This window comes from Drosophila ficusphila, unplaced genomic scaffold (genome assembly GCF_018152265.1).
Source record: "Drosophila ficusphila isolate 14025-0441.05 unplaced genomic scaffold, ASM1815226v1 contig_198, whole genome shotgun sequence".
In the NCBI taxonomy this organism is placed as follows: domain Eukaryota; kingdom Metazoa; phylum Arthropoda; class Insecta; order Diptera; family Drosophilidae; genus Drosophila; species Drosophila ficusphila.
In genome coordinates this window covers 400,455-427,507 of record NW_025064092.1, presented here as the reverse complement: position 1 = coordinate 427,507, position 27,053 = coordinate 400,455, and the positions used below count along the sequence as shown (strand labels likewise).

The following is a 27,053-nucleotide window of genomic DNA, read 5'->3' as shown; positions in this document are numbered from 1 at the left end:
TTGGGGGGCATTAATAAGGGGCGAGCTTGGGGCATGGACATCACATAAGCGTGGGTCCAAGTGAAACGCAAAATTTGCATTGCAATTTTATTCTTGATTTAATCAAGTGCCGTGGCACAAACGCCAATTTAACTACCCACACACACACACATATATACACACTTAGTCGCAGTTCAGCGAGAGTCCGTCGTCCGACGTTGCGTATACGTAATGCCATAGCCGTAATGCCGAACCAAGCGAATAACATGTGAACATCTGAACATCTGAACATCTGTGGTGTGGAATGGTGTGAGCTTAGCGCGTAGTTTGCACTTGCCAGCCGAGTAGCCGAGTCGCCAAATCACCGAATCGCCGAATCACCGAGATTGAGTCGCCAATTGAGATGTTTCAGCTGGAGAAGATCTGCATCCTGCTGTGCCTGACCCTCGTCGGCGTCCTTGGCTTCGGCCAGTTCCACATGAAGCACTACCAGCTGCAGCGCAACTACAACACGCAGGAGGACTCCTCAGAAAACGACAACAGTGTGCTAAGTGAGTATCCCTACCCCCTCTTCTTTTTTTTTTGTGTATTCTCCTTCGCCCACTGCGAGAAAAGAGGCTTTCTTAGGGGAAAGTAAGGGGTCAAGGGTTATGGGCTTATGGGCTTATAATTAATATTCAGCTGTGTGTACATTTTTCAGAAAGGCAGTTTTCTTGTTGTGAGACAATCTCAGTTATTAAATGTTTCTGTGGGAATTTGGATTTTTTCATCTTTTTGCTAAAATTACTCAAATTTTCAGATGTAAAGGGCCTTATATGTAAATTATAATATTTCATTTGCTTTAGTTTTATAACTGATGGTGGTGCTTCATATTAAATAATTTAAATAAAAAATCAATGTACTATACATTTATAATTAAACTTTTGTAAAATCAATAAGCAATTTATTTTACATTTTAAAACATCAAGTTAGTTTCAGGTCACTTTTTAAGTTCAAAAATAAATATTTTATTCAGTTTAGAAGGACAATGACGTAGCTCCTTTTAATTCTACAGAACAAACACTGCCAAATCCATTTATTTGATACACGATTTCAACTATTCAATAAGCCAATCTATGCCGTCCATTAATCAATGTATTTTTACTAGCTTTGTGTATAAATCAGAGAATTATTTATGATATATATTGTTTATTTTAATTTACATTTTATACTTTTTATGTTACTTTAATAAGCATTAAAATTTATTGTATATTAACTTGTATTTTGTCCGGTTTGTCATTAAAAAGAAAAACAAGCAGAAACGTTAATGTGTACAATGCTAACAATTAAACTTGCTATTAGTACAGCTTATACATTTTTTAATACATACCCTCCCCTTTTTCTCTCCGTGCAGGATCCTTCCGCCGGTGCATGTGGGAGCAGTCGAAGTTCCTGCCGCGCCGCCTCGTCCTTTTGAGCTTGTGCTCGAACCTCTTCTGCGAGAACAACCACATAATGCCTCGCTCCAGGTCTATTTTCGTAGTGGAAAAAATGTCTAGGCCGAATGAGTAGTTGACCAATGCAATTCAATATTAGCTAAGCACGTGCATGCCCTTTTCCATCCGAATCCTCCGTCCCAATCCATGCATCCCATGCATGCATCCTGCGTAGAGCATCCACCCTTCCTCCCCCTAAAACTCAAACCCATTCTGTGGTGGAACCTGAACTAATGCCGCTTCTTCCGCTCCCGCCCCTTCTCCTCCAGCTGCCTGGACATCCTGCCGGAGCAGTGCGAGCAGGGCGACGAGGAGGAGCTGATGTACAAGCCCTTCCCCGACTGCTGTCCCGTCTACTGCAACTTGAAGCGGCGCATGCAGCGCCTGCGCACCATGCACTTCCGCCACCGCCTGTTGCGCAACAAGCAGGACGGCTCCTCGGGATCCAGTGGCTCCGGATCCACTGGTGGCGACGGCCCCAACAACTCGCTCCTCAGCGAGTTCGTCTACAACAACTACTAGGCGATGGAAGAGTGAATTCGAAGCAGAACATCGCTCCAAATCGAATTAATCTGCGATTTGAAAGCGAGTACCTCTGCTACAGAGACACACTGGGAGAAAAGTGCACCCAAAAGCTTTCCCTTCGGAGTTTATTAATCTCAAAATATAGGCTTACAAGTAGGATTACATATGTGTAACCTGGGCGGTGGAATGATTATGTTGTACTCCTTAAATATATAAGAACGAACATGTTAACTTTTCTCGTTTTTGCTGGCTTGAGATTGCATTAATCTGGAAATATAGATCTTTATAATCGGAAATTAGTTTCTCTGATTTAGTTTGGATTGGGTTGGTAAAACCCACAAAAACATATTAGGCATTGCATTATAAATGTATCCGTAATGGATTTTGTTAATTAGACAACATACATTTCTATGAGTTTTATGATTAATAAAATAAACTTACTCTTTAAGTATTATTTACCGGTAAAAACAATAATAAAAAAATATATATAAAGATATATATATAAATATATACTTATACAAATTAGAAATACACCTTTATCCATTTTGTAATAATTTATAAAAAAATAAATTACATATAGATATTAAACTTGATTACATTTCCCTTGCTGTTTCGAGCGTGGTTAGTATAAACTATTGTAAACTAGACTCTTAAATAGCATTGTTCTTTACAAAGTATATCTGCAACCATAGATATGTTACTTCAATCGCTTTAAGAACCAAATGTCAGCTCATTCTTAAAAAAATAGTGAAATAAGTAATAGAGTTAAGTGCTTGGGAAATGACATAAGTAGAATCTTGAATTTGGGGTTACATTATTTTTTGATCTTAGTTCCTCAAGAGGCACTTGGCTTTTTAGTTGGAGGGAAACCCCTTCGTCCTTCAAGATTCGACTTTTTCACATTGGAATTTGTGCAATCGAAGCTGTCACCCTTTTTTGGTCTCTCCGTCTAGACAGCCTCTCGAAAAGAGGTCTGTCCAAGTTGATGGACTTTCATGGGTTTCCCAACCGCTGTTCGAAGGCCGTGACCAAGTAGCTGCAGACTTTTCCCTCCCCTTACCCTTTTCCCCTCCCCTTTCCGCCCTTTTCCCCTCCATTTTCCCCCCTCCACTCATTAGTGCTTTTGGGAATCTGAAGAGCTGTCCTGCGATTTCGTGGGAAGTGGAAAGTGGGCAATGTGCGATGGGTTATACGTATATATATATATAGCGATATATCCTGCAGAAAACTGCTTCCTGTTTCCGCTTATCGTTTTAACACTTTTGCGGCGAGATGCAGCTGCAACAGCGAAGCTTGTGCTTCTGTCTTCATTTTTATCTGCAAACAAGCAATAAATTTTATTTTAATAAGCAACACTTTTGATAGCCGTGTCGAGCTGAGCACTCCTTCTCCCCCTCCCAAACTTTCTCCCCTCTCCCTTCCCCGCCTTTCCATTCCGTGTTCCTTGTTCCTTGTTGTGGCGATGGCTTGTCCTTGTCCTGCCGTGCAGTATCCTTGCAGCAGCATCCATGCAGCAGCTTCCTTGCTGCGGCGCTGCAGTAAATACAAAAGATACTCGGCATCATCGGCTCACCGTTAGCTGCCATAATGTTTGTGGTCCGAATCAGAGGCGCCGAGTAAAAGGGGTCGAAAAATACTCACTTTGAACTCGCGTTGTACTCACTTTGTACTCAGCCACTTTCGGCGAAGAAATTGATTTCCTGCACAAAGGATTCGGTCAACACTTTTGTGCGAAATCCTTCTGTATTTGTATTCAATTCGAAAGCCACTTTGCTCTTTTCGTGTTTGCAAAGAAATCCGTTGAAGTTTAAAATTTCATTTAATTCGCTGCGTTTGTAAAACCTTTTATCACAGCTGTACTTAATGTAAGCCTCTTAAAGAGTATTTCATGGGGTTTTAAATAATCATTTAATGCCATATTCTAATGGATATTGTCATCAATAATAAATACTTTCAGCAACTATGGAAAATGGAGTCACGCAGGAGAGTTACTTTAAATGCGACATTAAAGTGCGGAAGTGAATGGTTTTGGTCACTTTTTTATTGTCCACTTACCGATGGCCAGCACGACTGTACCTGGTGGGCCTTTTGTTTACCCGGAAAAACTGGAGAACCGACAATGGGAATCCAAGAAAAATGGCAAACAATGCGAGTCATTTGAGCGGTGCTTTTTGCTTGAGACTTACGACCCCCGCTCCTTTTTTTTTGCTGCTACGTCAGTGTCCTTGGCTTTGTGGCGAAACATTAGCCCAGATCCAGACCCAGATCCGGATCCAGATAGTCCCCCTGGACCACCGCCGCCTCGTTTTTACTTTGTGTGGCCATATCCTTCCACCTTCTTGCCCCAACATCGTCTTATTTTTTATGTGGCCTTATGCGGCAACATCTCATTGTGCCCCTCATACTCGTACATGTGGGTGTATATGTATATATATATATGTATATATATCTGTGTGTGTGTTTAAGGTAGTGTGTGTGTGCGTGGCGCCCTGTCGTCCGTTCTTGCCGCCATTGTTGCTGCAACTGCTGATGTTGTTGTTTTTTACTTTGTTGCACTTTGAAGATTATTGCACAATGCAATTTATATTTATCGTACGCTTTTAGTTCTAGCCGCTTTTTCCCAGATCCTTTCGCTGCCAAGGAGCCTTTGCACTGGAGCACTGCGTTGGAGTCCTGCCTCCGAGTCCCCCGGGATTGGAGAGCAAAACAAAAGTTTTTGCCAACCACATCGAACACCCTGATTGCAAACCTAAGAAGCTGAATAATTAAGCGGTTATTGACTCAGTCGTTGGGCATTTATTCAAAGTGCTTGGAAAAACAGCAACAATGATACGGAAAATCACTTAGTGATTGTAAGTTAGCCTTTTAAATATTATTTAGCATTGCATAACACTTGTTAAACTTAAGGCTTATACAAAATAATAACTTAAAGAAATACTTTTTCAATAAAAGACTTTAGGTTCTTGGGCATAACAGAATTGATCATCATATACAAGGCATCTATATTATTTCACTGCATACTTTTAGTGAAAAGCAATTCCGATGGAAATGCATCTGACTATTATAATTTGCAATAATGTTCACCTAATTAGAATTATTATACATATTTATTTAATAACATTGCAGTGCAATACGCAATAACAATCCGCAAGTGAAATACTGCTGCCCAGAACAACTTGAAATCGAAAACAATTTAGGCCTTTGCCAAATTATGATAGGTGCAAATATAGCAATTAAATCATGAATCAATCACGCTTTTAAATATGACAACATAACAAGGATAATGTATTGCTTCAAATTGCACAACATGGCAGTGAACTACAACAAAAATACGAAATCCCATATTGCCAAACCACAAAAAGTGCTCTCCCAATATTGACTTTAAATTATGTTCATCCCACGATGAAGTTGATTAGCGCCTGAAGGGCATCTACACTTCGGGTTTAAAGGGACATCTCCGGTGTTTTTGTTTCATTTATGTCCTTGGTGATGCCATACACATGGCTGTGGGCTCCCATCTGGGTTTATATGTACATGCGACCGGTGATTTGTGGGCCGTGTCGTCATACCTGCAGTCGGCAGCGAAAAGTGCAGATGAAGATGGGGGAAAGGTGGGGAAAATGGGCAGAGGGGAAAATGGGCGGAGGGGAACGCCTACTTTATCTGCATGTGGCCACATTGTGGATGATTATAAAAATCCAATGCATTCATAATAGTGTTTTGCTTTGGCAGAGGCGTCTTAGGGCAGCCTTTGTCTCCAAGACAAAGGATTCGTCGCCCCGTTGCCGGATATATATAAAGATATATAAAGTATATACTATATAAGAGTATAGTGGCATCTTAAAGTCACTTCTTTGACTTGCGAAAACGGCGACAATTTAAATTGCTGATTTTGCTGTCATGGCGACCTTTTGGTGAATCGAGTGAAATGCCATGCCAAAATGTCCATTAATTAACATCGGGATAAGAACTTCTGGTTCGGCTTCAGATCCAGTCAATTGCTACTCATCCCATTGCCGGATTTCAGTTCTCTTTGTTTCGCTGCTGACTTTTCCCTGTTTTTCCTCCGCTTTTCCCGCCCTTTCCCACACTTTTCCGAGGCAAACAATTAGGCGGCTGGGCTCAACTCAAAACTGTCGAGTTGTCGGAGCACTTTGGGTCCCAGCTTATTGACATTCTTCAACAAAAAACTGCCAGGCGGAAGAAAAGACGGGGAAAAGTGAGAGAGCACTAAATAACTTTCGAATGAAGTTGAAGTCTGGAATCAATAATGACGAGACGGATTGGCTGCAACTCGAATAACTACTTCACAACAGCTAAGATTGCGTCAAGATTACGTTATTCGCGAAAGTTTTTAAATTTATGCAATCGTAAACAAAAATTATTAACTAGTTGAATAAAGCGAATCCATCGTTTTATCAACCGATAGATTTTGTTATAAAATGAACTCATCGCAATTACACCTACAGCGAAGTTATACAGTTTTTTTGACAGTCACTTTTATTTAATTTAAGCTTTAATTGATTTTATAAAGTGTATTGATTTAGAGCCAGCAGAAAAAATCCTTTTAATATTCTTTTTTTCTGCTTACACTTAAATTGAAGCCAATGCCATTGCCTGTTACATAAAAATCAAAATTAATAAAGACTGTTTGCCTTATTTAAGTAACATTTAACTCTGGGATATTTTACGGGACTACTTTTTGCTAATAGAACAAAAAATTGCAATATGCTTTTCACTCAATATTTTTTTATTATATGGTACCTGTTACTCGTAAAGTAAAATGGTACACAGTAGCTGATGAAAAGTAAGTCACAGGTCGAAGGAAGCATTCAGTATATATATTCTTGATAAGGATTATCAGACAAACATCGAGAACAATGGGATCTCGGATATATTGGGATTATAAATCGCTGAGAAAGCTTGTTACATTTTTGTGCCACGCCCACTATTACGCTCACAAACCACGCTGTCATTGTTTATCTGAGTAACGGGTAGCTGATAGTCGCGTCACTCAAGAATCTGTCTTGTTTTATTTACCAACATACGTAACACGTACGCACATTTACCAATCTTTCGAATAAAACACAAGATGAACAATGAAAATACATAGACTATCTGCTATTTTTACTTTGAGATACATTTTACTGTGGGGTGGGGGAAACGCAGTTCATTTACAATAGTTTAATGGCTAGCAGCCCATTTTGCTGAGGGCATCGGCTGCCGCGAGTCCCATTTCGTGCTCCGTGGATCCTTGGGGCTCCAGGCAGAGGATGTCCCGGCTGACCTGGAGCAGCTTGACCACCTCCTTGAGCCTCCGCTGGAACTCCTGCCGTGAGATCTGTCCACTCTGGATGGCCGACTGCGCCAAAACCATCACAGGGGCATGCAGTTCGTACATGATGAGTCCTGTGGCGGAATATTAGTTTGTTAGTTATGAAAATACATAAAGAAAATAAGGAGGAATGTACCTCTTAAGCGCGTGAGTCCCGGATCGAGGACATCGACGATCTCCAGGAACTCCCGGCAGTAGCTCTCCTTGCGGGCAATATCCTCTGGCGACATTTGGGGCAGGAGATATCCCTCGATCCGTCCGTAAATCTGGCATAACGAATATTTGGCAGAGAGCAGGAGATAGTGGTTCGGTCGCAGGACATCCCGATATCTGCAGGAGGACGATGAATTGGTAATCAGGAAGCAAAAGAGAAGAACTATTAGCTTTAGGTTCATATTTTGTCCATATCCGAAACGATATGAAGAGCGAGAGAGCATTAAAATGGAAGAATATTAAAGAATATTAAGAAAGTCAGCGTTTGTTTTCAAGAATTTCTTCTTTTTTTCGAAATGGCTTAGCTGTCGCACTCGAATTAAGTGGCACCTTTTCCCATTTAGGAACTGATCGGCCGAATGGGGCTAAAATGATTCTTGAAATTAGTCAAAGCATGTAGATATGTAAGTGCACTTTCAGAGATTTTCATTGCTTTTCCACAATCGATTGTAGGTCTACGCACCGTAGGAGAAAGTTCTCCAGTCCGGGAATGTCGTGCACGTCGATGGCTTCCAGGTCGTCGTTTATTCGATCCAGTTGGCGCTCCAAGTCCTTGGCTCCGATTCGGTGCGAGCAGCGATCACAGCTAATTAAAGAGAGAGTGGGGGAGAGGTCACCATTTGGCAGATTGTTGTAGGGAATAGGCCCATGGAACCAGTGATGGGAGGTAATTAAATGAGATCCATTTAATATGTATTATTATTTGGTATTTAAGGGATAACTCCTGAGGATCCAATTGATTACTATCTGGGGTAGTTCTCTTCGCTTCAAGTTACGCATCAAGTTAAGTGGATAATTGTAAGTGTGTGATGATTCCCTCTGTTAGATGCGATACTCACGCCCAGTCGCCAGTTTGCTCCAGCGGGTCCTTCGCCCGCACCGATCCCGTCCTGCATTTCGCACACACGAAGGCACTGCAATCGGTGCCCAGTTCGAATGGATCGGAGCAGCGGTGGCAGCGGCACCAGAAGAGCTTGCCCTCGTGCATGAAGGCGCGCCGCTTGAGCGTGCCCTGCAGCGTGTACGCATAGCTGAGCGTCAGCGCTTCCCGCTCGCGCACGCGCCGCGAGGTGCGCAGCAGGATCTCAAAGGTCACGGGGTCATCGGTGTGCGCCGTGTTCGGTGTGCAGTCGTGCGCGAGCAGGAAGGCGCTCGGATATAGCGTCCGCGCCTTGGCCCCGTTCTGTCCGATCTCAAAACAGTTAACGTCCAATATTCCGCACACTTCGTGCACCTGCTCCTCCGCCAAATCCTCCAGCTGCCACGTGACGCGCAGCCTTTGCACCACCTTCTTTTCGTAGTGTTGCCAGAGTGCCTCGTTTTGGCGCCGCTCCTCCGTGTGCGATTCCATGCGGGCGATCAGAGCGAACTGCTCCGGATCGTGCTGGCGCAGCAGCAGGATGCGCACGATCATCACCAGTTCGTACAAGTCGCGCACTTCCGCCGGACCGGCGCGCTCCGTCAGCAGTTCGCCGGCGACCGCCCGTCGATCCGCGTACAGTTGACACTCGGCTTCGGTGTGACCGTGTCTGTGTTTGATGCCCGCGCAGCTGGCGTCGCAGAGTGGCCAGGCACATCGCGGACAGCGGTACTGTACTTTGTCCAGGCTCACCGGGCGATAGCAGCCCAAGCAGACCGGATCCCCGCTCACACAGGGTCCAATGGCCAGCGGTTCCTCGCGGATGAGCATCTCACCAGCTTCCAACGGGCGACTGGCCTCCAAATAGCGACCAAATACCTCCGAGTGGGCGATGCGAAAGGGTGCATTCTGTTCCTCCGGCGGAGTATCCTTCTCCAGCTCCTGTTCTTTTTCCTGCTTGTCCTGCTTATCCTTAGTCTGCTGACCTCCCTTCGGATGCCTCGTCCGGTTGCTGTTCTTGTGGTGGTTCTGCGGGAAGGGAAAAGGGGGAAAAGAGGAGAGAGAGGAGAGGAGAGCACTCATTAGTGACGGCGTCCGCTGCTAATTGTATTCTAATTGCTGTCCCCTGCTCTCGCTCGTTAATCACTGGTTCGGCCCACTGTCGTTCCACAATGTCCTCCCATCACTAGCCTAACCATCCCCCCCATAACCCCCCTTACGCCCCTTACCCCCAGTGCCACGCCCTCTTTGAACGCTGTCAACAGCTGGCAATTAAATGCCACTCAACCGCAACAGGTGCTCGTTTGTCCGCCGCCCACACATCGAGGTGTCCCCATCGATCTGGCCCAAATGGACATGCATCGCACCAATGGAACAACAACGGACCAGTGGGCCAACATACTTAGCATGATTCGCCGGTTCCCTTCGGCCTGTCAACTGGGAATTTAATGTTCGCTATCTTAATACTCCCCAATGGAAAACAATTATTGGAAAACAACTTTGGATACTCTGATTTTCTCAAAACTTTTTTGATTTTCGTGAAACTTGTACTTTTTTCTGGAGTTGAGTTGTTATTAATATTTCTTTAATATTTAACATTCAAGTCACTGACTATAAGTTAAATCTCCTTTTAATCAATGAATGATTTTAAATATCTTTTCTTAAGTTTTCGCAAAAATATACAGTTTACTTATTTATATGAAAGAACAAACAATGGTGCCAAAGAATTCTGTTGGGATTTGCGATTTGTTTCGAACTCAAAAATCAGCTCAAAAATTAAATCATATTGCTAGACACCTGTTCAAGTGGCCTCAACGTTTCCGTGGCATCCACAATTGTACGTATTTCATTGTGTTTTTAAACAGTTTTTAAAGGATGCCTCGGATTTTGTATACAATGGACTTACTCAAAACATTCTTTTGTGCCAAAAAAATGCATCAAGACCAAACGAATTCTTGCTCTCTTTAAAAATCCTTCACAATAAGCTTTGACATATTCATTGATTTTTATTTATTATACATTTCAGTTTATTATTTTCGTGTACTTTGTATTCAATGTTGTATACTATGTCAAATAAATAAAGACATTGTACCGAAATACTTGCAAATTGTTTATCAATTAATAAAGCTTTGTCTATTTGAATTATAAGCAATTAAACTGATAATCCTTCAGTCGCGTTGTTAATAAAGCCAATACTTGCACAAATAAATGTGCATATTTATTGAAAAACGAAAAGAATTTATTAATCTACTTTTAATTGAGAAAGTTCTTTTCATACCCTCGAATTAAATTTAATAAATTCGATCTGAATTTAACGAGTTTATTCTGCAAGTCAAAACATATTTGAATGAGGCGACTGTTAAACAGTTTAAATAATTTGGGAAAGTTTTGCTGATTGTCAGAAGAAGTAGATTCACCTATAGATTTATAATTTGTTGTTGTAACTGCAGAATATAAACTTTATCTTTATTAGGTCTTCCTCTCCTACTTGGTAATCACTTAAAAGGCGATTTTCAACCTGCGATGTTGACAATGTTTCCGTGTGGAACAGTATCTGATTACTCGAAAACAGTATTTGATTTAGTGCCATTTCAGCGGGAATTTGTGGAGTATTTCCTTGGCCAAAAAGGCGGCGGATGCAAAGTGGCCAAGTGGGCAACCGGCAAGCCGGCGATATATCACCGGCCATTGTCTGTGTTCCTAACCGATCGGGGATAATGATTCATGGGCGGCTCGTGTGCGGGGTAAAATCAATTTCCATACTTCTGGCTTCTCTCATCGAATGCATATCGGATTCATTCATATCCGACTTATTTATAGGCGGCGACTCTTTTGAATATCGCCGCGCACACACTGCGTTCTGTTATAAATAAAACAAAACACAACAATGTGGCATCGCACCACCTCCCACCACCCACCACCTCCCCCGGAAAACCACCGAACCACCCGGCACAGTGGTTCCCTCTCCGATTTCCTTTTCATCGCCACAGAAAAAAAAAGAAAATAGAGGAATGGGAAAAGCGGCGGGAAATAGCGAATAACGAATACCGAACACATAATATCCAAAATAGATTTGTGTTGTTTTCTCGGGTGGTTGCGGCCTTTCAGGAATTTTTATACGTCTCCGATTATAGTGCACCGACCGATTTGCATATATACATATATAGTGGGTCTATAGAAAGCAGTCATTGTTTTAGACTCGATACAATTATAGCTCACAAATAATTAATCGAAAATAATCATATTCTTTTTTTTTCTTGTGAATTGAATTCACATTTGCAGTCAAAACAAAAACATTCAATTAAATTTTCTTCGCGTGCATGTAAATGTGCTTTTTATTTTTATTTTACTTTTACTGTTTGCTCTTGTCTGTGAGGTAAATTAATTTTTAATTATGCATCTGCCACGCCTCCCCCCTCCCACTTTCCAATGCCCCAATGCCACGCCCCCCCCTTTTGCGCGCTACCTGCGGTGTTTACTTTTTTCTTGCCGGCATCGCTTTTATTTGTATTTAAATTTGATTTTATTTTATTTCCCCTGGGGGCCGCTTGTTAATTGATTTTAATTGATAATTTTTACGCGTTGCACACGAGTTATTTAAAGGCCGCGCTCGCGTTTTAATAGATGTGTTTAACAGGCCGTCAATTAATTGTGCCTGTAAATCGCGTCGGATAAAAAGGTGTCAGCAGATTGCAGAGTAGGTTCTGAAAACAGAACGAAACAACAACTGAAAATTGAAAATCGAAAAACCGAAAAAAAAATCAAATGAGGCACGAGGCAAGAGGCAACTTCTGGGCACGCGTTGTTCGAACCGCGACGCACAAATTGCAACTGTCGAGTTGTCGTCGAATGTCGGATGTCGAAAATCGGGAGACGGCGCTACGCCCAAGTTGTTGGCACACATTCAAATTCAACAGACCCATCCAAGCACACACACACACAACACTGTTCTGACGGACACACACACACACACTCTCGGATGGTTGATATATTTTTAAAAATTTATGATATTGAAAACATTTTGGCCACAAGTCCACAGAGTCCGCGCATCCGATTAAAAGTTCGCCGCGACTCAATGCCACTGTCAAGATGATTTTGATGGCTCACGCCATCGCGATCGAGATTCTCGCCCCTTTTTTTCGAATATCTTGAAGATCCTCAGTCTTCTGGTGGGCCAGAAATAAATCAATTTTATTCCGACTGGCGGCCCGCAATTAGGCAGCTCTATAAAATCGGTGGAATGATGCAATTTGCAGTGGCGGAGAAACAAACACATTTTCCATCCACACGCATCTCTTGGCAGACTCTGATTTCTGAATTTTGACATACACGAACGTGTATATTTGATCGTAGGCAATTTTCATACAAATCTCGCAATATTTTAGTCAGTATACCCATTAAATGAATTCGTTTCATTCGAGGTTTCACTAAACGAAAGCGTAGCTGCATTTTGTTCATATCACTAAATTATAGTTTTATATATTTCAGTTATCGACACAAAATATTCTTTTTTATTTAAATCCATCTATAAGTTGTCACAAACAATATATGCATTAAAACGCATCAAATTGTAAATTCAAACAAACCTTATGACTGCTTGATTAATTTAATTTTAATTTTAATTGCAATCATGTATGCAACTTTGTATGTAATTTACTTTCTATAATATTTTATTGTTAGGATTTACTTATATTATGCATACGCATCTTCACTTCTGGGATATTCTTGTATATCTGGTCGTCAAATACGATCTCTCGCAATATTCTAAACGGCTAGTTTCTTTAGTATAGACATTGAATGCAGTTGTTTCATTCGAGGTTTTGCTAAATCAAAAGACAGCTGCATTTTGTTCAAATATATAAATTATAGTTTTATATATTTCAGTGATAGACAGAAAACATTATAATAAAATAAAGGCCATCCATATAATATAAGAATACATCATTTTTAGAGCTTACAATATGTGTAACTATGTATTTAATCAATTTAATTTTAGTTTGTGTGTGTTAATATCTTTCTAAATAATTTAGATTTACTTGGGTGTCTTTATTGTTTTGTCTTTTATTTACAATGAAATCGTACAGATATATACGGGAAACTGCAGAATACCCTGAATGAATCGAAAATGTATACATATATATAGCATACATAATACCATATATGCGATTTTACATATATTCTCCTAGATAATAATACCCGTAAAACGTAAGTCCCTTGAATTTAAATGAAATGGTTTAAACATATTGAAAGGCAGCTTGTATTCAGTTTCAGGTGTTATGGTATAAAATCTGGAAAATTAATTTGCTCTAATTCAACGTATGTAGCTACATGCTTTTGATACACAAGATTGAAACTGGCAGCCTTGGCCGAAATAAATCAAAGATTTCTCGTGCAATCAATAAATGCACAGGTTTCAGCAACAATCCCCAGAGTGTTTGTCCACTCAACTCAGAAATAATTAGCAACCGAAGTCCACTGTAAATGCAAGTAACAGTTTTGGGTCTTAAGGTCATCAAAGTCTGTCCCCGAAAATTGCCCTCACATGCTGCTTTAAGTGTCAACCTGGGCAGATAATTGTTGCAACAGAAAACCCTTGGCTAAGACATCCAAACAAGGCTTAAATCTGCAGCAGTTCAAAAGAGCGCACATGTCTTGCCGTTTAATAATTTATTTTAACCTGAAAGCTGTCAGATGCGGGCAAAAACATATTTGCAGTGTGGATTTTGGGCTCCATCACCTGACCCTATTGAAGGTCTCCCCATCTTCTAATCTGAACCACCCACTAACCACCATTCACCACTACACTTCCCCCGAAAACCCAACAATCTGTCGTATCTGCGGGGCCAAGTTTCGATGGTCTTTTGGCCAAAAGAGTGTGCGGAGCGGAGTCCGGCGATAAATAGAATTGCTTTTCAACCAGCTCGCCACTAGTTGGCCGAAAATTCTGGCTGTCAGTGGCAACTTAAGCCGACTTAACAAAGTCCCCGGCCTGGTTCCTGGTGATATTTCCAAATTTATATATATATATATATGCTATATATATACGTACTGTATGCCATCCAAATGCGGGCGATTTATGCAATTTTGTTTTTATTGTGTGTCAAAAGTGTTCATAGAGTCGTCATCGCTCCCCATCCCCTTTCCCCACCCCTTTCCCCTCCCCTTTCCCCTCTCCCTCTTCACGTTTCTTACCAATTTCGATGTGCGAGGGCATTTCAATTAGTTTTGAAACGTTGCCGCCGGGCGGCTTTGTAGTTGCAGTTGATGTTGCCTCTTTTAGCTGCTGCAGATTTTAATTGTTTTTATTGCATTCGCCTGCGGGCAGTGGGGAAAACAACGAGACCAGCATCGGAAATGATCTAGATTCGATTTGACTTTGGAGTTCGAATTGAGTTTACCCCTTTGAAAAATTTAAGAAAATTCTATGCAATGACTTTATTTTGACAAGCGAAAAAGTCACAACAAAAACAACAGAGTTCTAGATTCTTATGGCTTAAATGTGTGTGGCAAAGAATTATAATAAACCAAATCAATTTTACCCAATAATTTTATGAATTTTATTTTCCGTGAAAATATATGTATGCTTTTGCATTTAAAAGAAACATTTTAAACTGAACGAAAGTTTGAACATTCTTCGAACAGAAACCAGATTTTGTTTAGATAATTTCGCAAATATTTACTGATTTAAATTAATGTTTTTTTTATTAAGTGTTACTCCGTGTAATTAAAAAACTATTTACGTCAAACAAACTTGATAGAAAAATTGAAAAGTCAACGGTGATAATTACTGCATTTATTTTCCGATATTAGTTTGCACAAGCTGCCCAGAAGCCAAATTATGTAAATAAATAATGTCAATTATTTTCCGTTTGTATACCGAACTTGTTTCCCCGTAAAAAACGTATTTGCATAAATTAACGATGTTTGTCATGGCTAACTATTAGTTTTTAATCAGGTGAAGTTAACCAACCAGCAGTTAAGCATTTTGTAAAGGATAACGCTTACTTTTCAGGACTTCTTGAATGGAAAACTTATCCTTCCGAAGAATACCCTTCGATGTTTTTCAGGTGGAAAAGGCAGCCGAAAAGTATGCAATGCTAAATGGCCGCAGGTCCTTGTGGAGGCGTCGAATTTGCAATGGTGTATGTTCATGTGTGTGTGTGTGTAGGTGAATTCCCTACTAGTGTGTGTAGTGTGTGTGAGGTTCCACTGCACGGAATGACATCAAATTTACATGTATTTATGTACATAACCTCGCACGCGTCCGCTTTGTTTATGATCTGGAGCGGAAGCGAGACGCATGCAACATCCACGCGAGGACTAGCATCGACATCCTCCCACTGCCACGCCCCATTCCCCCTCCCCTCCCCCTTCTCCATGATCCCCAGGACACACTTGCCATCGCCCGGGGGCGCGCCAAATGCGCGACACCCAAACAAAGCGGAACCTTCGCCGAAATCGCCCGATTCGGAGGCCCAGGACGAACTGGATGCCATGTCCTGGGGCAGTGGCACAAGTTTGCCTATGCGGCAAATATTTGCCAGTCAGCTGGGCAAGGGGATTCAAGCCACTGTTACACTCAGAGAAAGCGGGGGGAACTTATCAAAAGAAAATAATTTTAGCCTCTACGCAATATATCCGCAAAAACCTTAAAATGTCTTGAACATTTCTGTATAAAAATGTTCTCCAAATAATTTTATCATAAAAAACACTGACAGAGATGTATATTAAATATATACAAAAAGAAATTCAAATAAGTCATATAAAATTTTATGGAGAATTTATCTTTTGTTTAATTGGTTATGTCGATTAATTTTAAATTTCTTTTTGCCAAACTGTCACTGTGAAATTGAATTAAATCAAATAGAAAACATAATTTAAACTAGTACAATATTTCTTATGAAATATTCCTTAACTTCTTACTTTGATTTTTTCCTGTGTACTGCGACTTAAACAGTATATTGTTGTTGATGACTTCCAGTGTCAGCATAAACGTCACTCCGCCGGAGCCATTTCCCCCATATTCCTCTTGCCAATCTCCACTTCCCGAGTCAGTCCTTCAATCCCGAGCAAGTATGTCAACCTGAACCCATTGTCTGGTCGGAACCAGTTAACTGCATTTCCCCACATCGCACACATTTGGCCAAAAGGACTCTCGTCCTGCCAAGTCCTGACTAAGTTGGCTGTAATTGACGCAGGTAAATGAGTTCGGTTCAGTCCCGAGTTTCTGTTGGCTTCTCTCGGTCTTTATTTGGACTTCTTTGGCACATTATGGAGAGAAATGGCTTTCAGGCAGGCAATCGGATGATTTCAAGCTCGGAAACTCCAATAATTTCGTATAATGATGAAGCCTAGAAAATTTGTAGTCCATGGATAATTGGAAATTGCTAACATAAATAAAACTGATCAGGTTAAAAAGGCGGTGCAATGTTTCTAAAATGTTTGAGCCAATAATAAAAAAAATAAAATTCAACAATTTTACTAAAATTGGCTTTGCGTTTTAAACAAACCAGAAAGCATAAAAACTTGCAGTTAAATCTTGAATCTCCACAACGACATATTGATTATTTACAGTTTATAAAAAGAAGGATAATACGGAAGTCGAGTGGCTCGACTATCAAATACCCATTACTCGTAAATAGTTTGTAACTACTATTTAAAACATTCGTAATTATTATCTTAGCTCTTTTCGATATTTAAAATTTAAATCGTAGTCACCCGGAACATTGAAATTATGCAAAATCTTTTGAAAAGTAGGCGTAGGAATCTTATTTCACAGCCAGTTCACCAGGTCACCAGCACCACACAGCTCTAGAGTCAGTACAAAATCAGTATTTCTACAGTTAACATCAAATTTTATTTATATCGAGACGCGTAGATTTTGTAAATTTTCCAAAATATTTAGTAATTTTTTTTTAAGATGTGGTCGTGTCGTATTGTGAACAAGCCCTTCAGCGAGGCCTATCCTCTTACTAATTCCGAAAGGCGGACTGCTAAAAAGATCCTAAAATGGGTGAACGAGTTGCTCGGGGAGAACCTCAAGTTCATTATTCAGCTCTCCTTGGGAGATTTCTACTGCAGGCTCGTGGAATTGTTTTACGATGGGGTCGTGCCACTCGAAGCATTCAAGCCTCACCTCGATTTCCGAGAACACTTTTACCATTTGCAGGCCGTTTTAGGAGTACTGCAGATCCCTCTCAATGTTCCAGTAAAAGATATTTGTAGCCTAAACTTTCGGGCCGGCTTCGACTTCGCCTGCGAGTTCTACAAAACCTTCGAGGACATCAGCGACAATTGGAGAAGGCGGCAGGCTAACACCAATCATTCCGTCGAACCATTCGCATCCGAACTTGGCTATGAGACCCTCGATGATCCACAAACTTCCAATGGGCATAAGATCGTGAAGAAGGGCGAGGCGGTTGAGGACGTCGCCTCATCATCTAAGCAAGAGCTTTCGGCAGACGCTGGTGTGGACACCCCAACTGGGAGTGATGACACAGCAGAAGACGCCACCTCTTCGAAGACAAAGCCTTCAGCAAACGATGATCCACAAACTCCCAATGGGCATAATATCGTGATGAAGGGCGAAGCGGTTGAGGACGTCGCTTCATCATCTAAGCAAGAGCTTTCAGCAGACGTTGGTGTGGACACCCCGACTGGGAGTGATGACGCAGCAGAAGACGCCACCTCTTCGAAGAAAAAGCCTTCAGCAAACGATGCTGACGAGACCCCAAAAGGAAGTGATCCGCCAGGACTCGACAAGGACGATGAGGACAAAGATGAGGACGAAGATGAGGATTCCGATAAGGACTTCAATGAGGACTCCGATGAGGACGAAGATAAAGATACTGACGAGGAAAGGATCGTGGTGATTCAGCGACCAGATGAGTGCGGCACTCAATAGGCACAAAGCATCAAGCATTCTTCTTGAAAAAGCTAATTTAGGCCCTTTTGACCGATGATTATTGGACTTTCAATCTCTTCAATAAAAATCCAATAATCCTTACTAAATGTGTTTGAAAAGATGGGATAATTGATTTGGGACATCTCTGTCCGCTATAAGCTGCCATGCATTTTATTAAGCCTGATCAATCAGCTGGGTTTTATTAATTCAAAATTGGTTCCAACGGGAATTTATATTTAAAATACATATATATTTGAAAAAACCACTTTAAGAGAACAGATCTTTGCTGACCCGTTTAAGTATCTGCAACGAAAATTGAATAAATTGCTTTACTAATAAATGAATTAATTGGCCCCCACGCCAGGATCTCCTCACTGTGGTTGGAGCCCCATTACTTCTCGACTTAGAGGTCCTTGGCCCACGCCTTTTCGGCCGTTTTGGTTGGCGGGCATTATCGCTGTCGTCATCGCCATTTGTTGTCGGTTATCACGGCAGGTTGTCGCCTGATATTACGGCCATATGGCGATGGCCTGCAGCTCCGCAAGGAACTCACCTCCACCGCCGAACTCCGAGCGGAGCGGAGTGGGTCCTTGCAAGCGATTTCGGAATTTGTATTTAGGAGGAAGGATATTCTTTTTCAGGGGGAGAAAGTGAAAGGAAAGGGGGGAAGGGGAATGGTTGAAGGTAAAGGGGAAGGGGAAGAGGGAGAGGGAGCCACAACAAACGGCGCAGCGGCAGCGGCGTCGACAGCGGCGCAGCTGCAAGCAAAGCAGCCGAACGGGAGCCGAAGGTAAGTGACGAGCAGAGCCGAAGGAGCAGCGTCACTGCCGCCGATTACTTATAACTCACCACGCGACTGGCGGAGGACACAGTCGTCGACCGGCTTTCGCAGCGAGCGCTTCGTTTCGAGAACTTCGAACCGGGTTTCCGCTATTTACCGTTAGTTAGCCGAGTTAGCCAAAACAAGGCAAGAGCGAGCAACGGTAACGTAAGCCAAGTGTTGTCAACACGTGTGGGGAGGACTCGCCTTCCGTTTTTTACGGCTTACGTGACAAGGATCGCTTGTTGTTTCGTGGGCGGCTTATTGGATTTTGATACGGAACAGGATGGGATATTCCTTCTCGTCTTTTTTTTTGTTGAGTGAAACTTGAAACGCTTGTGCGCGCGAAAAGGAGTGAAAGTTATTAATCATTAAAGGACATTTATGTCGCGTGCTGTCACACACACACTACCGCACACACACACACACTCTAAAATGTTTGCCGCAAATTTAGTTTGCCTTGTGGTTGCCTTTGTTGTTGTTGTTGCTGTTTGTTGTTGTTTCTTTTGCCTTTGTTTTGCGGTAACGGGTCGGCGAGGCTTACGAAATAATTTATTTGCCCTCATGCAGACAAGCAGCGTCGCATAATATTTATTTTGAGCCCGTCCGAAGGTCCTGGGGAAGCCATCAAAGTCCTGTGCCAAATTTAAAACAACGACGCGGCAAAAGCAAGCGAGTGCTCTCGAGTGGATGTGGATGTTTTGTGAATGAATGAAGGAGTGGAGTGAATGAGTCGAAGGAGTGAGTATGAATGAACGGGCGAGTGCAGCGAGGAGTGCCTTCCTTTGTCCACCGATTGACAGATCTCCGAGTGAATCCTACTGGAAGGAGCTGCCAGTGGACTGAAGTCCATTTAAAACCGTTCAGTCGGAAGATTTCAGAACTGCCATTCCACAAACAAATGCCGATTTTAACAGTATTTCGGAAAGGTTCTCAGGGAATTATTCCATTTGTTCGAACAGCTAATTTCTACTTAGACGGAAAAAGATTTGCCTGCCAGGATCAGTAATTTTTATTTATCTCCCTTTATATAAATTTGATACGGCAAATGGGATAATAATCATCCATGTTTCTGGATGTTCAAGTTCTATTTGTCAATTGAGTGCATAAATTCAATAATTCGAGTTATTAGGAAAGGCTTAATAAAACATTTTCAACTAATGCACTTTTGGTAGCTTATGGTAAAGTGCAGCATTCGAGTAAGGGAATTATAAGGAAATAAGTGCGAACGTTTGAACTTATGTTATCTAGATTTTCCTTGACGTGCAATTAATCAATCATTTTCATGGTTATTGAAATGTCACTGTTGGCAAGTAGTACTGCGTTTTTAAAGTACGCATTTTAATACAATAAAGATTGTATGATAAACGGAAAATATATTGCTCTATAAGTGTCGTTTCCTGCAGCTCTAGTTTTGTACAATATATGGTATGAAGCTTACAGGAAAAATCCCAAGGCTTATGATCCCTACCAGAAGAGTTAATATTTCTCGAATTGATTTCGAATAGTTCTCGCCATATTTCCTCTGCCAAATACCCGCTCCACACGGCTCCAATTCACTTTGCTCCCGGGACGTACACTGTGCTATTATCCCCACTCCTCCATCCTCCATCCATAAACAGAGTGGAAATCACTCCGATCGAATCCTGGCCAGATTGAGTGCGACGGCTTAAATCACCCGGCACACACTGCCAGTGGAGCGCCACTTTACGAGTGGATTGAATCATCCGGGTCACATGGAGACGTGAAGGACTTACGGCCGGTATCCTTACACGGAACCAGGACATCACGGAGAGAAATCAACTCTTTGGAGTTGGGTACCAAAAAGATCTGCTAAAAATCTCTTTCTGCCAATTATTTGGAATTTATTGTTAAGGCCATACATTTGAAACTAGAATTTCGTTCTTGAAAGTTCTTCAAGTAATATAAATTAGCAATGGCGAAACATGTGGGATCATATGAATAAAATCTGGCTTAGCCGATAACAATGAACTGTTCCAATAATTCATACTTATCAAACAGTTAGCTAAAATCCATTCAAATCCATTTGGAGTTCAAAACCGCGTTCAAAAGTATAATCCCCCACCACTTTTGACTTGACTGATGGAGATTTTTTCCTGTGTGGGATTTGGGGACTCGGAAGGGGGAATTGGGGAGCTGATGGACTGGGAAACTGGTAAACTGGGGTATTGGATCGGATTTGAACGCCCCACTTGGGCGCTGACACAGCTGTTAATATAAATTCTCGCTGTCTGCTGCGATTCGCTTTGGCAACGATTTATGAAAATTGAAGTCTTTGTTTTATTATCCCGACACGGCAGCCAGTTGGAGTTGGAGGTGGATTTCGAGGTGGAGTCCTTTGATGCCGTTTGCTTGGTGTTTTATGCAGAGCAGACCAGCAACTACTCAATCCCTCCCTGAATTCGCCCTTTGGCGGCACTGATTTAGAGGCAAAAAGGCAGGTTAGCAGGTTAGGTTGGCAACCCAAAACCAAAAGCGACCTACTTTGATTTCGTTGGCCGTGTTTAGAGTTCATATTTGTGCGTTGTCGATTTTCGTGTAGTGTCCTTCGTCGTGTTCAGTTTGCTTTTTGCCTTTTGTTGACTTCGATTTGGCCAAAACCCCCCTCCCCCTCCCCCTCACCCTTCCCTCTTGCCACCGAAAATTCCCATTCGAATGGCTGGCCATAATTCAATTTTAGTTTTAATTTCCGCTCTTGGGCGTAAATTGCATTTGCATACTAATGCAAAAGTGGGTGATTGGTGTTGGTTTTAGCTTTGGGTGGAGTGTGGAGTGTGTGTTGTGTGTGTGAGTGTGCTTAACACGTTGTTAAATTCGACAAATCAAACACGCAGGCCCGATCCGCATATAGACCGCATATATAGTAGACTCGATCCGATTCGGTGAGAAGATGTCGGACGTGCCACGAATGCTGCTGCTCCTCCTGGCCGTCGTCCTGCCCCAAAGGCTTCCTTTCGTCGCCGGAGGATCCTGCCGGGAGGCGCAGCTCTGCTGCAACGGCAGAGACTCGTCCTGCGTCGTCCAGAAGGCTCCCATCAACGCCATCATCGAGGACCTCAGCGACAAGCCCTGCTACTGCGACCACGCCTGCCTCAAGCTCGGCGATTGCTGCGTCGACTTCAAGGACCACTGCGGAGGTAGGTGATCTATAAAAAATATCAAATATAAAATACACAGTATTAGGCCTAGTTTGGCAACTACTAAGCAGAGAAAGTGTGCCTCTGTAATGCGAATTTCAGATTCAAAAAGTAAACCTCACAACATATTGAAAAACCGTGAAAAAAAAATAATTATGCGAAGCGTTTTAATTTTTAAAATATAATAGGCATCCAGTTTTCTTTAAATGCCTTTTATTCCTTAATTTGAATGCCTTTTTTTTGTTACTACTTAACAAAAAGAAGGTGACTTTTTAAATCGACTTTTAGGTTCAAAAAATTAACGTTTTGTGAATGGTTCGGCAATGTTTGCTTCTTTTCTCTGTAAATATTGGGTTGGCAAGAAAGTCATGTCGTTTTTTTTCAATATTTTCAAAGATGATTTTTTTATATCAGGACTTATAATTAATCAATTATGTTCGACCACTAATGACCATCTTTCGGGCAGCTGCATAATTCCGCGCTCGAAGAACTTTTGGTCTTTTCCTACAGAGAATCGAGACAAGTGGTTTTCGACAGCCTCATCTGAATCAAAGTTTTTACCATTCAAAGAGTTTTGAAGAGAGCGAAACAAATGGTAATCTGAAGGTGCTAAGTCCGGACTATAAGGTGGGTGCGGAAGCACTTCCCAAATCAGCTCCGTTAATTTTTGCCGAGTGACCAAAGATGTGTGGGGCCTAGCGTTGTCATGGTGAAAGACTATACCCTTGCGATTAGCTAGTGTTGGCTCCTTTTCTTTAATTTTTTTCCGCCAAATTGAATAGCTGGCCACAGTACACATCTGAATTGATGGTTTCATTCCGTCCCAGCAGCTCACAGTGCACTACACCCTTCCAATTCCACCAAACAGACAGCATAACTTTCCTCTGATGGATATCGGCCTTTGATGTGGCTTGGGCTGGCTCATCTTTCTTGCTCCATGATCTTTTTCGTTGGACATTATTGTAAACAACCCACTTTTCGTCGCCAGTAATGATCCGCTTCAGAAAATGCTCGTTTTTAATCCGTTGCAGCAGAGAATAGCAGATGTTGATACGCTTAGTAAGGTGAATTTTCTTAAAGTATGCGGAACCCAAACATCGAGCTTGCTTACGTAGCCAAGTTTCTTCAAATGGTTTTCAACCGTTGAATGCGACAAACTGAGCTTCTCTGACATCTCCCGCGTTGAATAATGTCGGTTTTCATCTAGCAAAGCCTGAATTTGTTCGTCAAAAACGGCCGATGGTCGATCAGAACGTGGGGCGTCTTTAACTCCAAAATCTCCAAGCCTGAATTTGGCAAACCAGCGCTGACATTGGCGATCACTCATGGCATCCCAACCATACACTTCGCACAATTTTTCGCGAGCTTCGACCGCTTTTTTTCCTTTTCGGAAGTAAAAAAGCAAAATATGCCGAAAATGCTCACTTTGGCCCTCCATGTTTAATTTGCTATAGCTTCCACAAATGTTATCGAATAATTACCAAATTTTCGTCGATAGTACCTAAGACAATAAGCTTTAAAACGATACTAAAAAGTGTGACCCTGGTGCTCGATTAGTCGTAAATAAATTAGATTAAAAACGATTACTAAAAAAAACGACATGACTTTCTTGCCAACCCAAAAGATAAATAAAAAGAGCATAATTAAAGCTTGCCATAGTTTCTTATAAACTATCTACAATTGGTAATTAAGTTATTTCTATTCCTTGGTGGTATATCTTTTTCTCTTTAAAAAATAAGACCATAAATAATTATTAATTAATAATCTTGACTTATTTTGATTTCTTGAAAGGAGCCTGTTATCATGATAAAAATGGCCAATATGTCAAATATCCTTTTTAATTGGGACCTTATACCCAATATAAAATATTAAAAGGTTTTTAAGACAGTATGACATGTAAACATTGGTTTCTTGGAATTATCATATTAGTTTAATATGGATATCAACCTATATCAATCTATTTCAAATTGTGTCTGAAAAAATATCAGACAATGGATTATTTTTAGGTCAATTCTTTACTTAAGCTCATAATAAATGGATTAACATTAATTAAGAGTTCATTTTTTTAAATCTGCAGAAGATTACAAAGAAATATAATCAGCAACTAAGCCTCATTACGAAAATCACGATTTTATAAAATAAGCAATTTATTTATTTTGATATTGCTGGCAATTATTTTCCAAAAACTTTAATTGAACTTGTAAACTTTCAATTGCACTTGCTGATAGGTCTTTGCGTGAAAGTTTAGTCGTTTATAATTTATAATGGATTTCTAATTTTGTATGATTCGCAAAATTGGCGATGATTGGGCAATGTTTTTCGGTTTGGCTGCCCACTCCTCTCAATTTTCGGCAACGAAGTTGCAAAATTCATTTCGCAAATTGGAAAACAAATAAGCCCACTCGTGGTTTTCAACTGTCTGATTGAACAGCGTAATTACGATTGTAATGACTGGCGAGGAGAAACTCTTTGTTTGGGGTTTTCCCTCCTCCTCTATTGTTTTTTTTTTTTTTTTTTTGTGGCCCAAAGGCAACTCCAGACGAGACGAGAGTTCATTATCAAAGCCTAAACCCAAACCTAAAGTGATGGGCAAACAGGCGTGCCACATTCGGGGGCAGATTGAATGCGAATGCGAATGCGGCTCCGGGTTCGGGTGCATATAAAACTATGGCGGGTATATTCCCGCAGCCAGACGCACCACACACTCGCACACTAAACACACACACACACTAAACACCCACACACACAGACACAACTAGGACTGTGGTCGTAAAAGGCCAACTTAATGGCCATATCCCGGGCTAAAAGTCTGCATTCATGGCTCGTTGGGTCCACATGGCCTGTACAAGTGTGTGTGTGTGCGTATCTGTGTGTGCGTGAATGCGTGTGTGTGCAGATACAATTTGTTCTTTCTCATTTTTTTTTTTTTTTTTTTTTGATGGTTGTTTCCTTTTTGGAAAGTACAATAGCTAAAGGGCTTTAATTTTATTACATACAGCAAATAAAGTCAACGAACATGCGGCGGCCTTCCAAATTAAATAAGACGCAGACACGACAGAGATAGCGACTTGGCCTGAAGTTTCGGCCGGAGTTTTTCGTGCCAGCTGCGGCTACAAGTTGAGAGATGCCAAAAATAAGGCCAAAAACAGGAACAAAAAAATATATATATAAAACAAAAAAAAACAAAAAAACAGAAGTAAAGTGAAGTGAAGGCAAACTGCGAACAGCCGCAATTTCGGTGGCAGAAATTCAGGGACAACTCGAGGGCTTCGAGCGGAGAAGGCTCCTCCAATCGGAATCGGAATCCGGAGCCCGCTGGTTCCGGCGAATCTCGAGAGCCGCAGAAGGCGACGGCCCAAAGTTTACTTAATTTTGCATTCAATTTGATTTTATTCCCCGACGCAATAGTGCTCCATTCCCGCTCCCCATTCTCCATCCTCCGATCTCCATCCTCCGTTCTCTGTCCCAATTAAAAGTCGAAAGCAAAGACCGTCCATCTGGCATCGGAAGCTGCCATAAACACGGCCGTAGACAAAGCCGGAGATGCGGAGGCCGGCAGACAATAACGCACACAACAAAACACAACACAACACACAGCGCAACACACAACACAACACAACTAGAGAATCATTTGAGTTGCCTGTTGACTGGCTAACTGGAAAGGTGGTCCGCCGTTGGCAGGATAATCGGAAAAACGGGTTAAGGGGAGGCGGTTCGGTGGAAAAGTTCCCGCGAGAAAATCGGGCTGTTCAACAAGCAAGCGGGTGCACCTTCCTAAAAAAAATCTCATAGTATTTAGTCTAATTTTTACCCTTGAAAAACGCGATGCTGATACCTAAAATAGAATTTTTTATTATTTGTCCATCGTGGTCTCAAATCTTAGAATTATAATAACTTTCTTCACTGTATACCAGAAGCAAAGGCAGTTGTACTAAAAATTCAGACAACACGTCTTTAAAAATATAAATACTATAAAAATAATATGAATTATAATTAGATATAACACGATAAATACATTATCACAAAGGACAGACGGATTACTTAAAGTGCCTTTAAATGACTTCATAGATTCTTTTTAACCATTTATTTTTAACCATTTATTTTGGTAGGACTGCAATACAAAGCCACTGCAGTTCCAAGGCTAAAAATAATGCTAAATGCTTATATCCAGTTTCCAATGCAAACAAATTACAAACTCTTCAGTATTCATTGAGTTTCTAATGCAACAAAGCGGAAATGCCGATGTGGCAGAGCTACTATACATATATCATTAAGTCCAAATTAAATTAGACGAAATGCCTTTGGAGCCGTGCAGGAATATTTAAACAACTATTTAGCAATGCGAATTCGAATGAGCCTCTGCAGATATCATCGCCATTCGAATAAATCCTGTACAAACGACCAGGACTTCTTGAGCGCTCCTTCAGACTTGCTTCTCTTTGTTTTTATGTTGGTCCGCCTGGCTGGCTCGGGGATTAAAGTTGAACGCGTATAACTACCAATTAAGTTGGTAAACATATAGTCCTATAAACATGAGAAGCCCAGACAGAAGGCAGAAGACACAGGACTCAGGACGCAGGACGCAGGACACGGAAAACAGAAGGCAGACAGACGAGGAACATAGTTAAGTTGAATGCGTATGAAGCGATAAATGTCAAGTTAAACGGGATGATGGGGATTGGGGGGTTTTGGGGGGTGGATCCGGGGGAAAAGGTCCAAGGAGCGGGCCGGCATGTCCTTTGGATCCGCCACGGATAAGCATCCACCCGATGGCAGTTACATATG

At 41.5% G+C, this 27,053-nt stretch overlaps 3 protein-coding genes across 4 annotated transcripts in view; 2 read left to right on the top strand and 1 right to left on the bottom strand.

Annotated features, from left to right (window-relative positions):
* The first annotated feature begins 294 nt into the window (after positions 1–294).
* On the top strand, positions 295–2,275 carry LOC108091142 (uncharacterized protein CG1552). Of its 2 annotated transcripts, none has more exons than XM_017190178.1 (3): positions 295–530; positions 1,373–1,487; positions 1,724–2,275. In XM_017190178.1, the coding sequence occupies exons 1-3, from the start codon at positions 383–385 to the stop codon at positions 1,974–1,976; spliced, it is 516 nt and encodes a 171-aa protein (XP_017045667.1). In that variant the 5' UTR covers positions 295–382; the 3' UTR covers positions 1,977–2,275. The 2 variants fall into 2 exon arrangements, with proteins under 2 accessions (XP_017045667.1, XP_017045666.1); XM_017190177.2 differs by having other exon boundaries at positions 1,373–1,526.
* A 4,799-nt stretch (positions 2,276–7,074) lies between these two features.
* Positions 7,075–15,882, bottom strand: LOC108091251 (SET domain-containing protein SmydA-8). The gene is made up of 6 exons (XM_017190366.2): positions 15,782–15,882; positions 11,866–11,923; positions 8,367–9,415; positions 7,991–8,113; positions 7,451–7,644; positions 7,075–7,388 (listed from the first exon to the last, which is right to left on the bottom strand). The coding sequence occupies exons 1-6, from the start codon at positions 15,880–15,882 to the stop codon at positions 7,171–7,173; spliced, it is 1,743 nt and encodes a 580-aa protein (XP_017045855.2). The 3' UTR covers positions 7,075–7,170.
* A 3,291-nt stretch (positions 15,883–19,173) lies between these two features.
* The window catches only part of LOC108091233, a 101,746-nt gene continuing 93,866 nt past the window's right edge, over positions 19,174–27,053 (top strand). Inside the window, 2 exon segments of the mRNA XM_017190340.2 lie at positions 19,174–19,257; positions 21,966–22,268. Of these exon segments, the coding sequence (XP_017045829.2) occupies positions 22,022–22,268 (247 nt within the window). The 5' untranslated portion in view covers positions 19,174–19,257; positions 21,966–22,021.

What these genes read in the sequence shown, in the direction of transcription:
- LOC108091251 (XM_017190366.2), bottom strand. Translation starts at nt 15,882, where the DNA reads ATGGCATCCAGTTCGTCCTGGGCCTCCGAATCGGGCGATTTCGGCGAA. An exon ending in GCGCCCCCGGGCGATGGCAA is followed by an intron (nt 11,924 to 15,781) that starts GTGTGTCCTGGG and finishes AGCGGCCCCCAG; the next exon opens with GGGAAATAAAATAAAATCAA. An exon ending in CTGGAGAACTTTCTCCTACG is followed by an intron (nt 7,645 to 7,990) that starts GTGCGTAGACCT and finishes GTCCTCCTGCAG; the next exon opens with ATATCGGGATGTCCTGCGAC.
- LOC108091142 (XM_017190177.2), top strand. Translation starts at nt 383, where the DNA reads ATGTTTCAGCTGGAGAAGATCTGCATCCTGCTGTGCCTGACCCTCGTC. An exon ending in AAACGACAACAGTGTGCTAA is followed by an intron (nt 531 to 1,372) that starts GTGAGTATCCCT and finishes CTCTCCGTGCAG; the next exon opens with GATCCTTCCGCCGGTGCATG. An exon ending in AAAATGTCTAGGCCGAATGA is followed by an intron (nt 1,527 to 1,723) that starts GTAGTTGACCAA and finishes CTTCTCCTCCAG; the next exon opens with CTGCCTGGACATCCTGCCGG.